The 15,335-nt window shown below is 40.9% G+C and overlaps 1 protein-coding gene across 1 annotated transcript; it reads right to left on the minus strand.

The window, feature by feature from the left end:
- Positions 1 to 1,487: 1,487 nt before the first annotated feature.
- LOC311056154 (somatostatin receptor type 5-like) lies at positions 1,488 to 12,339 on the minus strand. Its single transcript, XM_084072576.1, has 4 exons — positions 11,974 to 12,339; positions 8,726 to 9,498; positions 7,606 to 8,034; positions 1,488 to 4,118 (listed from the first exon to the last, which is right to left on the minus strand). Exons 2-4 carry the CDS (start codon positions 9,440 to 9,442, stop codon positions 4,035 to 4,037), a joined length of 1,230 nt encoding a protein of 409 aa, XP_083928702.1. The 5' UTR covers positions 9,443 to 9,498; positions 11,974 to 12,339; the 3' UTR covers positions 1,488 to 4,034.
- Positions 12,340 to 15,335: the final 2,996 nt, after the last annotated feature.

The following is a 15,335-nucleotide window of genomic DNA, read 5'->3' on the forward strand; positions in this document are numbered from 1 at the left end:
TATTGAAAATTGGAAATACTTTAGTAAAGTAAAAGTACCTCAAAGTTGTACATAAAGGTAGGGTAAGTGATTTACTTTGGTTAAAGTTACACACACACACACACACACACACACACACACACACACACACACACACACACACTAATACAACTGCATGTGTAATATTACAGTGCCAGAGACTAGAGTTACTTTGGTTGAGTAAGTACTCATTGCTATAGAGTGCCAGTTTGTTCAGTAAAAGGAGTCTCCCCTGTCTCTCCAGCTCTTTATTAAACAGAAAATACATTTTCAGTGCTCTCTCCTGATTGGCTTAAATTGAGTCACCTACCTGAAAATGTTCTTATATTCTGTTTACTAAAGAGCTGGAGAGGACCCTGTGACCGAACAAACACTCTGTAGCAATGATTACTATCAGAATATAGTACTTTAACCTTTTAACAAATAATATAAAACAAATATATATTGCTTACCCTACCTTTAAGTACAGTACTTGAGTAAATGTACTTAGTTACTTTACACCACTGAATACAAGCATGTGAGTCAGGTAAGGTCATACAGTTTGAGTTACTAACCGCCCTCCCAGGTACCTTACCTGCCCTGACCTTAGACATCGTTTCAGATAGTTTCAGTGCACCGTCCGCCTCGCATTCTCTTTGATAAAACAAGGGTTTCATTTCTGCCCTTCTGTCTGACATTGGGCTTTAATGGAAGATGCATGATTTGCCACAAACACCTGCAGGTGAGTGGATGTGAGGGTCCGTCTCTGAGGAAAGGGCAGCCCGTGTTTTTACCTTGACACCTGGCAGAGGCTGCCAGAAGAAAGGGTTGTCAGTAAACAAACGCCGGGAATAAGGGCAGTGGAGGAGAAGAAAGGCACGAGGACTGAGATGCAGTGGGGTGGGGTGGGTGGAGGGGTTTATTAAAGGGGAACTCATATTATTCTGTTGTGAGGAGACCAACAACTCTCAAAACGAAAAGCATCCCTTTTCTGGGGGGAGCATTGGCCGGAGAGATTTGGTGCAGAGTGGAAGAAAAAAAAAACTGAGGACCAAGTTCGGAGCCGAACCCTGGTCATCAAGTATCAGTTTACTTTACTTTACGTTTCAGTGTAGAGGGTAGTTTTAAGTGGTGTCATTATCCTTTGAGACACACTGATATTTGGGGACATGGCCAAATCTGCCATTGTCTTGGAGCAAACACCACAAGTATCATCCATGTGTTTGTGAAACAGATCGTGTACAGCGATACATAAAAGATGTGTTTTTTCCCCGGCTCAAACCTATGCGTAACACTGCAGGGACCTGCAACAACAACCATCTTATGAAAAATGAAGACATCTATGACTTCCAGATATGATTTTTTCAAGTGCCTGAGCCACAAAGAGGAGCCAAACCCATGCAAGCGCCTTTGTTTGCACCCACAACACTCTCACATGACATGACATCGATTCCCTTCACCTAGTCGCATGTATTAGCACTGGACATCACTGAGGCAAAAAATAATAGCCTTTATTTACATTTCAAAAATAGCTACAACAAATTATAAAGGACTTAAGTGGCTAAGAAGTATTATGTCAGATTTTCACATGTCCGAGAGAGGAAGGTGCAGGAATTTAATAAAAAGCAAAGGTTAACAAGAATAGTACATGAGGGGAAAAAACGTATCTAGACAGAAGCATTATGAAAATGAATTCAAATATGAGCCAGATCGCTCTAGTTTTACATATATTTATTAAGCTGCACCACTGAATGTGATATGCTGTTGATTTTTCACAATATTGAGATCACCGGCTTATTTCAAAACTAGACATTTAACACAAACCTTACAATTTCATTTTGATGATGTAGTGCAGAGGTTCCCAACCTTTTCTGGATCAGTGCCCGTGCACTTGAAAACCTTGAAGGCGTTCGCAACCCTCTGACCACTTAAGTGGTCAGATGGGTGGGCCACATGCATTTTCAGAACATGTTTATATTAATGATCAATCAATCGATTGTGTTTTCCGGCTTGGATCAATGGAACTAACGTAGTATACTAAGTTCCTATTTATCGGTATCACAATGAAAATAAAAAACATTTTTCAAGGTTTTAAAGAAATACAATACCTGACATTTTTTATTTAGTAATTAGTATTATCATTACAATCTTTTTCAATGATTTGGGATACTTGCAACACCCTCACAGCCCACTAGTGGGACCCGGCCCAAAGGTTGGGAATCGCTGATGTAATACAGTATACAGTAATATATAGAATAACACCGGGCTGAATGGAGTGTGCTGTTTAGTGCATAACCACATAATTACATATATTTTCATCCTGTGTGTACAGTTTATAACAAGTTCTTCTGAATGAATCAACCCTGTCTTCTTGTTTTATTTAATTTCACAACTTACACCTCTGTTACACTCTGAAATGAACACTCTAGAGTGTACCATTCATAATATTTATAGATACAACAAACAACTGAAGTGGATTCAAACGCTGAAACCAATTAGGTTTCAGGTTTTTCAGTTCAAACCCACTGGTCAGGTAGTTTTCATGATAATAACAAGTGTAGGCTGATGTTATTTACACGTCACTCAGTACAAGTCTGGTATGGATAAACGCATAGCTTCAGCATTACCTCAGCAAAACATTTATGTAGCATATATATATATATATATATATATATATATATATATATATATATATATACTAATACAACTGCATGTGTTATATTACAGTGCCAGAGACTAGAGCCTAAATTGTTCTTTGTTACTGTAGGTAGGTTACAGTAATCTTAAACCTACGTCCATTCTACTGTTTTGTGGCTCAGTCTGAAACGTAAATGTGCCCTAATATTGATCCATTTCTTTGCTAGCAAAGCATCATATCACTGAACTGACACAAAGCACAAAGCTCATTGGATCTTGCTACAATAAACATCATTCACCATTGAATAAAAAGGCACACATCAACATGCGGGGGTTGTACTGTATTTGTCAATACAGTGTGAGCATTCAGAGTTGAACAATTTTCAGTAGTGATCGTGGCTGCCTTCTGTTTGCCAACGTCTTAAAAGCACATTGCAAGCAAATTGTTTTAACATACACTGTATTTATAATGCCTGATTTATACTTATAGTTGCCCGCTGGTGTCACACACCGAAAATAGCTGACCTACAAGCTCACAACGCATCGCAGCGTGACGTGTTGTTAACTTAGTAGACACTGACATGCTAGCTACCAAGTATAACTCACGCTTAACACAAATAAATCTCATATTAGTTACAAGGCAGCATGCTTACAGGTTTAACTTCAGCTGGCAATGGATGAAACACTTCAGGTGGAAACGCGGTTGAGACTGTTTTTGGATAAAGCTTCATTTATGTATGCAATTGTCCAACACCACCTATGTGAGGTTGTCTTCGAGGTGAAATCTATACCCCCCAAAATGTAAAAGTGCTTTCCATTTCCTCTGGTGTTTGGAACAACGGGGAGAGGAGAGTGCAATAGTTGTGGGAGTGCAGACCTGATTGACAACAAAAGTACACAATTTCCCCTATTTTGTCCTGCCTCACAGCAACCTACACTGCCGTTTACTCAAATTCATTTTTAAAGATATTTTTGGGGCTTTTATTGAATAGTACAGTTGAGAGTGACAGGAAACAGGGATATAGAGGGGAAGTGACACGCAGCAAAGGTCGTCGGCCTTGGAAATCGAACCCGCAACTCGCTGTCAGGCATTGGAGCCTATATGTGGTACGTCCCTAACCACTTGGGCCATCGGTGCCCCAACGACCATATTTTAAACAAAAACTATTCTTTGCATTGATAAATCAATCAGACTCAGGCAAAAACAAGGAGCAACACAAAACAAAATGCATAATTCAGTACTGTATTGTTTTTGTCTGTTACCCTGCTCCTGTCTTGCATCAATATCTTTCAGTCAGACAGAAGTAGCAATGATTGAATACAGCGGGGAAAACGAATCAAACATCTTCAGGGTTCCAGCCGCAGATGTGTCAAATCCGGGTCCTGCTCGGAGACACCACTCATAGCGTTGACTTGTCAATCAGTACTGTTTCTGCAGGCAAGAGCTCCACCTTGATATTCCCACAAGGTCCCGTCTGGATGCTCTGTCGAGACAAGGTTATGGATAGAGGCATAAGTCACAAACAACAAGACATAATTGCTTAGTAAGCGAAAGCTTGACGTGGCTGAACTGCCTGTCTTATTTTATAAAAACAAGCTCCCCTCTCTCAGCCTTGCTTTGTTGGTATGTTGGTAGCCATTGTATCCGCTCACAATCATGCATCACCCTGCATGCAGGTTCAAAAAATCCACACAGAGTTAGGATGATCTGCTTTCTGTTACTTTGCCCGACATTCTTGGAATATACTTCAAAAACATAATTAGTTCCATGGCTTAATTGCCATTTTTAATTTTTGAATGCTCTTATATTTTATTAATCTATTTTTCTTTGCATGGTCAATTCACACTCATTCACACTCTTATTTATTTATATTTTTCCTTTAGTTCTGTTATATTTTAATAGTTTGAATCGTTCTTGAGCTCATTTGATTTTAATTGTGTTTGCATTTATTGTATGTCTAGCTCTGCACCATTGAAAGTGAGGGTTTGCTCTTCTGGGGTTTTAGATAAATAAATGAGTAATTCCTGTGAAATGTTTGTGTTGATGTTTAATGAACCCGGGGTCGTGTCTCTGCTCTTTGTTATGGCTAGCGGGCGTCAGGCAGACTTTGAGGAGACACAAAAACAAGCACAGTGACATTAACATCAGACTAGGAGTGTTCTGAGTGCTAGCTGCATTAACTCCAACCCCATGGAATCAGAGTGTGGTTCAGAGAACACGCACACGTACTGTACACGCGTCTCTCTCTCTCTCTCTCTCTCTCTCTCTCTCTCTCACACACACACACACACACACACACACACACACACACACACACACACACACACACACACACACACACACACACACACACACACACACACACACACACACACACACACACACACACACAGACTGAGACACAGAACACATTTTTGGGCGGTGTAACCGGCCCTATATGTGAGGTTTGGACATCGACATTCGCTGCACCGTGATTGGCCACCATTGTACCCCCCTAACCCTGCACCGTGATTGGCCACCATTGTACACCCCTAACCCCTACACATTCAATGCAAATCTATACTTTCCTTTAAGTGAGCTTCAATCACTGTGATGACCACTAGCTGCAATGTGATTGGCTGACTCTATTGGCTGACTCTATTCAGGACTGTGATTGGCTAGCGAAACACATGACACATGTGCAAAGCCCTATAAATAGGACTATGCACTTTAAAAAAAACACATTTATGTTTTTTTAAGTGAGTCACCCATTGTGGGTGGAAGGGGTATTAAAAAAAAAAACATTATTTTTGTAAGTGAACTTCCATCACCGTGATGACCACTGTTAAATAACAACAGTGACATAGTGCTCCAATTCCACATGCTGTGATTGGCTAGTGAGACACATGATGAAATGAATCTAAAACCACTTTGATGTGACACTAGTATATTTAACTTAGATGCTGTCCATTTCGTGAGAGCGGTAAAAAAGAACCCAAAGATCACTATGGCTGAAATGAGAAAAGGAAAAAACAATATTGAGAAGAAAATAGAAAGTCTTCCTAGAACTGGCCCTTTGAGATCAAAGGATATGTCAGAAAAGCTTAAAGACAGAATTGTGACAAAGCACAGATCTGGCCAAGGTTACAAAAGAATTTCAGCTGAACTTAAGATTTTTAAGAACACAGTGGCCAACATAATCCGTAAATGGAAGACGTTTGAGACAAGCAGGAGTCTTCCTAAAAGTGGCCCCTTATGCCAAACCTGGGTGGTGATGACCACTGTGATGACCACACATCGCCCACTTCACTCTGGGTGTGATTTTTTTACTTTTTAAACAAGGAAAAAAAGAAAACAACAACTAGAAAATACTGTATTTTATTTATCTTATATTTTTTATATCTAGATCAAATGAAAGAATGTTCAGATTATGGTTAATATACTGTATACTCTGCCGCGACGGCGTCACACATCAAAGATAGCCGATATACAAGCTCACAATGCATTGCATCGCGACCTGACAATCTATGCAGGCTCGTTACGCGTTACCTAGCCTCGATCTCCAGGCTTTTATTTTTTTGTTTTGCTAAAAAATAAAAGCCTGGACCAGCGAGTCGGTGTTTCGGGCATAGGAAGTGTTTCATTTCCCCAACCAACCAGAGTGTAGTGGGAGTCGCTCCAGATGTTGAACCAATGGGATCACACGCATTCTCTCTCCGGAGATGTTAAACCGGCCCATTTATGCCAGATATGAGCCACGCTATGGCAGTCTACGCGTTACCTAACGAGCGTCACCCAGTGATAGCTATATCTGGTCATTACAGCGATCTGTTATGCGATAGAAGTCCGTTTGAAATGAAACAGACTTGCTGGAACCATGCCCTGCAACAAATACAGCATGGTTTCAGCTGCGGAGCTCTGTGACAGTCATAACAAACAAGAGTAGGAGCATTTATTCACTGTCACATACACAGCAGTGTACATGTACTGTACACTGCTGCGGTCGCAAGGTAACAGCTAAAGCCTAATTCATACTCCGTAGTATGATGGTGCTGTATGCCCCCCCCCCCCCCCAAAAAAAAAACATAAACTAAAAAGAAAGAAGGGAGTGCATGCGGTGAACAAGCAGACTCAGATACACTTAACTACGATTGATTTTTCAATTTGTCGATTTGAAACGCCACACATTTATATCGACAATATCAAGTGGGCAGATATCTCTCTCTAATGAATTGAGCACATAAAATGCACGGTCGGTTTGATTTGGTGACGTGTTTCATGTCAGCATAAAACAAATCTTTAAGAAACAATGTTTTCTTTTTTTACATAATTGTTTGCATTATTTTGAGACCATATATAGTAGAGTAGAGGGACAAGAAACTAAGGGCAGATATAGGGAAGAACACACAACACAGGTCCCCTGCTGAGATCGAACCGGAGACATTGTGGTTATGCGGCAATACGCACCTCATCACGCTGCTTTCTTATTGCTACTGTACAGTGGTGTAAAGTAACTAAGTACATTTTCTTAAGTACTGTACTTACTTTACTGGACTATTTCCAATTGTCTATACTTTTACTTCTACTCCACTACATCTCAGAGCCAAATATTGTACTTTTACTCAACTACAATTATTTGAAAACTTTAGTTACTATTACTTTGCAGATATAAATTATTACGTTATAAAATATACATTAACCACTTTAGCCCTATTTTATACCTAGGCTATTTGAAAATAGCAGATCCACAAGATCACAACGCGTTGCATCGCGACGCGTTGTGATCTTGTAGATCTGCTATTTTCAAACATTTTAGTGCTTTTACTTTTGGTACTTTAAGTACATTTTGATACCAATACTTTTGTACTTTTACTCAAGTACATTTTTCATTCCTGACTTACACTTGTAACAGAGTACTTCTACATTGCAGTATCGATACTTTTACTTAAGTAAAACATTTGAGTACTTTTTTCCACCACTGCTTACTGTACCTGGCCAGTCTGCACGTGTCCATTCTGCACATGGCTCCTGGGTGAAAAGAGTTGACCGCGGCGCGGGTCGGCCTTCTGATCCCCTTGAAGCGCCGAAGAGCGCGACGTGATCTGCTCCGTGGTGCCGACACCGTTGGCCGAGCGGACGCAAAGCACCTTCCGGAAACTCTGCCTGAAGTTGTCGGAGAGGAAACCGTAGAGGACCGGGTTGGCACAGGAGTTGACGTAGGTCAGTATAACGAGGATGAAGTAGACGGCAGCCATGACGTCGGTCTCGGGGATGATGTAGACCAGGTTGACGATTTGCGTGACGAAGAACGGCAGCCAGCAGAGGATGAACACCAACACGATGATCACCACCATGCGCGTCACCTTGCGCTCTGACTTGCGTCGCTTCGTATGGCCTACACGCGCACTCGCCGTCCTCACCTGAAACGCAGCAGTTTTGTGATTATGTTTGTTTGAGACAGTGACAAGACAGAACAAAGTTCAGACATAGTACAAGTACAGACAATTGAATCTGCACTTAAAGGTAGGGTAAGTGATATTTTTTGGTTAAAATAAAAAGTATTTTGTTAAAAGGTTAAAACACTATATTCTGATAGTAATCATTGCTATAGAGTGTTTGTTCAGTAACAGGAGTCTCCCTGTCTCTCCAGCTCTTTAATAAACAGAAAATACATTTTCCGGTAGGTGTCAAAATCTCAGCCAATCAGGAGAAAGTACCCATTTTTAAGCTTAATTTGTATAGTGTTCCAGTTCCAATTTTGTCTGCTCATTTCTTAGTGTCATCACTTCCAATTCCACTTGTTTAATCTATATCCTGATTGAGTTCTCTATCCTGATTGGATACAATTGGAAATGAAACGAAAATGCATTTTCTGTTTAATAAAGAGCTGGAGAGACAAGGAGACTCCTTTTACTGAACAAACACTCTATAGCAATGAGTACTATCAGAATATAGCGCTATTTAACACTTATTTTAACCAAAGAAAATCACTTACCCTACCTTTAATGTCTCAGTGCACCCAATCATTCATAATGCACAAAGTTAATGTCAGCGGTCAGAAGAGGGGGCACAGGGGAGGGGGACTTGACAAACTGAATCCCACCCACTTACCTTAATGACAATGAGCAGATAGCACAGGCAGATGATGAGCAGGGGACCAAAGAACCCGAGGATGGCCGTGTAGAGGATGAAGGCGGTGGACCACGTCTCCTGTGGTTCGGGCCAACTGATGTTGCAGGAGTTGAACCGTTCCTGCACATCCGAGTAGATGGTGACCGGCAACACCACCACGAAGGACACCACCCACACCATGCTGTTTATCACCATGGCGACCTGCGGCCTCCGCCACCTGGAGCTGCGCATGGGGTGCACCACGGCCAGGTAGCGGTCGATGGTCATGACCGTGAGGCAGAAGGTGGAGGTGAACTGACTCATACTGTCGGCAGTCATGTACACCTTGCACAGGAACTCCCCGAACGGCCAGTAGGAAAGCACACTCTGGGTGCCCAGGAAGGGAATCCCTAGGATGTAGAGTTCATCAGCCAGGGCTAAGTTCAGAATGTACATGTTTGTCACCGTTTTCATCTTGGCGTAGCGCACCACAACGTAGATAACCAGCGTGTTCCCCAGAAGACCCACCAAGAAGACGGTGATGTAGATAACAGCCGTGGCCACTGTGCCGCTGCCATAGAAGGGCATTGTGATGCCATCGGAGACATTGTGATGTGAGCCGTTGGCGATGGTGGAGTAGCCTGTAGAGTAAGGTCTCAGTGTGGCCGCTGACGTGTTCACATCAGTCGCCGTCGACATCCAGCTTGAGTAATTCATCTTGGAGGTCAATTCAAGGGGTCGTTTTAGATGAGATTAATAAAAATCACTGAGCCCTAAGGGAAGAGGCACAGACTTTCATTTGCAATGATTACACGGCACACTTAAAGTAATTATGGTCTTGATCTGCTGTAGAGTAGGCTATTATGGAAAGTTTCATGAGATAACTTTTGTTATGATTTGGTGCTGGCTATATAAAAATGTACTTATTTTTATGTACTTAAAAAAATAAAAAAATAAAAAATAAAATAAAAAATATATATATATATATATATATATATATATATATATATATATATATATATATATATATACATCCACGCAAAAAAAAATCTAAACACATTTTAAATCTTTTTTTGCATAGTTTATTGTATTGCAATGATATGATTGCAATGTATCATAGGCTACAGTAGTCTATACAGCGTGTGGCAATAATTCTGACATTTACACATTTAATTTATACATGTGTGGTGAGGTATTGTTTTTTACTCTACTGTGCACAATTATTGCACCCACAGAAGCACATGGAGGTGTACATATTTACTGTACTAAGTGTGGGGGAGAGAATTTCCATTGGCATATGGCCAACCTGCCATTTCTCTTAATGGGAAGGTACACTTTGGAGCAAGACAGTGTTGGTTAAGCAGGTGTTCAAGCACTGCCCTTGCCAGTCAATGTAGCCCATAGTTAAAAGAAAAGGGTGAATTTCAATGAACCACCTGCAGTAACGTTGTAAAACAAACATACACTATAATGTAAACTAAGCAGTGGTTCTCAAAGTGGAACCCAGGGACTCTCAGGGTTCATTTGGGAACTAAATGGACCCTTACAGGTCTGTCAGAGTTAAGGGGAGACCTTGAAATGTTTTGAAAGTTTGAGAACCATTGATGTAAAGCACGTCTTGCGTGACCTTAACAGTCAGTTAGCTCATGACATGCTGTTCTGAGGCCACGAAACTGTGTTGTACAAACAGTGGTTTGACGTCGACAGTGAATTGAACCACACTCTAAAAACACAGCAATGACGCGCAGCCCGCGTCCCTTATACTGTTGGGGAAACAAACATTTGTGATGATGGCCAGTCCCTGAGCTGCAGCCTGGGGCTGGACACGTCTGTTTACTCAGGGGGGGATGTTGGGGCTATGCGAAGTGTTTTGAGACAACTTGTTGTGATTTGCCAAAATAACATTTAATTGAAATTGATTTGAATTTACAACCGGGCGTTTAACGTCGTGCACATAAAAAAAAAACACACACAAACACAAAAGTTTTCAGTGTGGTTGACTGCGTCATATAGCCCATTGTTTCCCAAACACGTACAGTAGTAGGCTATAGGCTACTGGGTCGGGACTCGGGACCCATTTGTGGGTCACGGACACATTCTTATGGGTCACGAATATAAATATCCCTTTTATTTTTTTCATTTCCTAGATTTAGTTTTTAATTAGCCTGTTTATAAATAAATTCAAAAAATGTCTCCCAAAAAAATCTACATTTTTCACAAATTAAAAACATTCAAAGTTTTCAAAATCATTTCATAAATATATGCCAAAAATACAAATAAAAATCCATACATTTGAAAACAAATATTTAAGAAGTAGTGAGAATAGTCGGCCTACAAGCCCACAACGCTTTGCATAGCCACACCAGTGTGAGCTTGTAGATCTGCTAGTTTCACTAGTTTGGGTACCGCGGGCAAACGTCATATTTCTCTTTTGGGTCTCCAGCTAAAAAGTTTGGGAACCACTGATCTAGCCTTTAGTAGGCCTACAGCCTAATATATCAAATGTTGATATATCTGATATATCTGATACAACCCAATTATTAAGCAGATTATGTCCCATATCATATAGGCTACACTAAATTGAATTGCTCTTGCTTGTGTTGTGTTATGTGATGTGAAACGATCAAAACGAATAATTATCAGACGTGTTTAGAGGAATTAGGCAAATATAGTGTTTTGCTTGAGATATCAGTTATAAAACTTGTGTCATAATCAAGCCGATTCGACTCTTCATGAAACCAATATTACCAATATTAGATACACTGCCTCATATAAAAATATTTTTCTTTCTTCCTGTCTTTCTTTCATCCATCAATTGTGTTCTGGAAGGACAGAATGATGACCACTGGTTCCCAAACATTTTAGCTCGAGATCCAAAAGAGAAATTTGATGTCTCCCCGGGACCTTAAGCTATAATGAAAATAGCAGATCTAGAGCTCATGTCACTAGGATGCGTTGTGAGCTTGTAGATCGGCTATTTTCACTACTTCTTAAACATTTGTTATCTAATTTATGGAATTTATTTGATTTTTCCCCCCTTTATTTATTCATGGGATTCAATTGAAAAAACATTAAATTTGTTTTTGATTCAGGAACAAATGTAATGTTTTAAATAACAATAATCAAAAACCCAAAATGGATGGATATTACTTGTGACCCATAAAAATGTGTCCGCGACCCACAAATGGGTCCAGACCCAGTGTTTGAGAAACAGTGGCCTAATAGTCTTGTTACTGTAGCCTACGTACCCGTGATGTTCTCTGGTGAAGCAGTGATTCGCTCTCCAAGGTACTGATCCGTTGGCACCGCTCGAATCTCCAACAAGGTTTTACAAACTTCTTCAACTGCCAAAATCTACCCTTATTTTATCCTCTGCGGTTTCAAATGACACCGTCTTACACCCGCATGCATCTTCAGACATTTTGTCAAAACTAACTCGCTCTAAATTCCATTTTTAGAAGGATCATGGTCGACTGAATTGACATTATTTTGTATGTATCTTTAACTGTCGTGTGTGTGTTTTTCTTTTTTGCCTAAAGTAGCCAACTAAAACAAAACAGATGTCAGAATTCCTGCAGAAACGGATGATGGTCTGAGCAGTGGTGCTATCCTCAAGGAGTGGGGCCACGATGCGCTTCGAGGAGCCTATTTATGAGTGGAAAACGTCACCGCACAAGACCCACCCATTGACATTATGAGAGAGCAGCACTCTCGACAAGCTCACAATGCAATCAATGTAACATGTTGTGAGCTTGTCGATCTGCTATTTTTGATGGGGAACTGGTTAAAACTCTTTCAGTACTGTGATATAAAAGAGTCTAGACTTTAAGATCCAAACGAATGACACATGCAGTTAGCCTACAGGCTTATAACAGAAGAGAGAGAGAGAGAGAGAGAGAGAGAGAGAGAGAGAGAGAGAGAGAGAGAGAGAGGGAATAGAGACAGCGAGAGAGAGAGGGAGAGAGAGAGAGAGAGAGAGAGAGAGAGAGAGAGAGAGAGAGAATGAAATCCAAAAATGATCTGTCCCACTCAATTCACTTTGATAACCCAGTTATCAGTGTGTGGCTGTGGGTCTGCTCAGCTCCATCCAGTGAAGTGGACAAATGGAGGGCATTGTGCACACAGCAGAACCCAGCATGTTAACCACAGTAACCCATGTTCCTGCTTTGGGCAGAGGCAAAGATTCAAATTCTTTCTTTCTTTTTCTTCAGAAATAGTGAAAATAGCCGATGTACATGCTCACAAGCGTAGATAAGCTATTTCTGCTATTTGTTGTAATAGCCTACGTAAGCTTGTATGCTTAGTCACAACACAAATTGCACAGCCGTCCCAACAGGAATGCCATCATGCTCAACACACAGAATACAAATATGCATTTTTCCTTTTCTTCTCAAGAGGAACGTTGTTCTGTGAGAAAGTAATTAATTAATCCTTATACTGTATAGGGAATAAGTCATTAATTTAACTCTGAGCATACAAATACAAAATTAACTAACTTTTGATTAGTTTCTTTTTAAAACCTCATAGGCCTAGACTACGTGAGTGGTACTGACCTGCAGTGACCCCATCAGATTTATGACAGTGCTATGTGTGTAAACAGTAGATGCTGACACACAGAGCGGTGTGTGAGGGTCTGTCCTGGAGTAACCAGCTGTTAGGAGGTGCTCCTCGGGTGCCAGGATAATGATTCTGCACGGTACAATTACAATATGACATCAACCTGGCAGTCTGGCACCAATGTGACCACTGCCATTATTCCTGAAACTCAGTGTGGAAGAAGTACTCAGATTCTTTCATTTAACTATAATGTCAACTTTGCGTCCTATGGGCTTAGGCAAACATTTACAGAAATGTGAAATATTTGAATATATATATAAAAATATAAAAATATTGAATATATATATAAAAAAAAAATATATATATGTGATTTCAACTATAGCAGATCTACAAGGTCAACACACATCACGTTGAGCCTGTAGATTGTCTTGACTTGACTCTCAAAGGCTCTCTCGATGTGTGTTCACGACAAATAACCCATCATTAATAAGTGTCTTACTGTAATAGCCTTGATGTGTTTTGGTGAATATGTCTAAACAAAACAATAATGTTAGAATAGAAGTAACATACACATAAGATTGAAAGGTTCATTTCCTCCCCCCTCTCCTGAGATTATAATACCGTACTTTAATTGTTATGCACACGGGAGAGACTGTCTGCGAATAGGTTGGATTTCCCTGGACGATGCGGGACTGACTTACTTGTTGTCTCCGCCAGGCCAAAAGGCATGGGCGAGACTATTTTTTTTTGCACCCTGTCCGTCCGTCCGTCCGAGTGTCCGTCTGTCGGTGAGCAGCTAATCTCCGGCACTGTTGGCACAGTCGCTGCGAAACTGTGCACACACACCACATTTTTCAGATCGGCCTATTATAGCGCCACCAGAAGGCAGATTCTTGTAAAACCCATTTTTTAATATTACTCATTCAGATTCTGTCCACAAATCACAAACATCGGTACACAGTATCTCTATAGTCATGTGATCAACACGGATCTGTCCGTTTTTCCATACTCCATCCTGATTGGCTAAGATTGGCTTCCAAAGTTTGCAGGATTGGTTAGTTTGAGGGAACAAAATCCCTCAAATCATTAACAAAGCATACAATTTCCATGAAATTTTGTACGCACATTCCCACTAGGCCGAGGAAGAAATGGCACCATTTTCACATTGGCCTGTTATAGCGCCACCAGGAGGCCACAATAACCTACCTGACCTAGCGGAGACCTGTGCTAAGAGGAGCACTTTTTCGAGTTATAACTGAGGTCCTCAAAAGCTCTGTTGCACTCCTCAGTCCACCTCACTCTATTCATCATCGGGCCCACTGCAACATCCTTCTCCTGGCGCTGCTGTCGTTCTGCTCCCCTCACTTGAGCCTGCATCTGCTGGAACTGGTGACTTATAGATTATAGATCTCTCCACCTTTGTTCTGGGTGGAAGGAGTCGTTCTCCCATTTCTGGTCTCTGCCGGCTGTCTGAGTCTGAATTAATTACTTAACAAGGCCTGTCAATTCATCCAGCCTATCTAGGGTTACCAGCTGCCATGGCTGCAGGCAATTACCTGGACGATACCATCCACTGGGGGTAATTCCTAACAACATAGATATAAATACATATATATATGACATGCCTATGCCCACAAATCATCACCATAGTTAATACAAACTACAAAATCACCCACCCCATAATAAGACCCACTACTAAACATAACATACTGTAATCCCCCCTAAGTCAATTAACATTCCACATTGTATTGCTCCGGAAACCTTAAAAGGTGCCCAGCCCCTTAAGAAACTATTTTGCTGGAACACCGTAGCAGACATGACAGGTGAGTTGTGCAAGCATTTTATTTTACCTGTATTGCTAGTATGTCAGATTTCAGCTTATGGCCAAACAAATTACAATTCACTATATTCACACTGTTTTCTTTTACGCAGGTGGGCTGGCCAGCCCTTCCTGCTCCTCTGCCTCCCAATCAGCAACAAACACGAAATACCCAAATACATATGCCCATTTCTACTGTCCATACAAACATCCCAAGTAACGGAACCCTTGGTC

Source organism: Gymnoscopelus microlampas, assembly GCF_963454915.1.
Source record: "Gymnoscopelus microlampas genome assembly, chromosome: 11".
Classification (NCBI taxonomy): domain Eukaryota; kingdom Metazoa; phylum Chordata; class Actinopteri; order Myctophiformes; family Myctophidae; genus Gymnoscopelus; species Gymnoscopelus microlampas.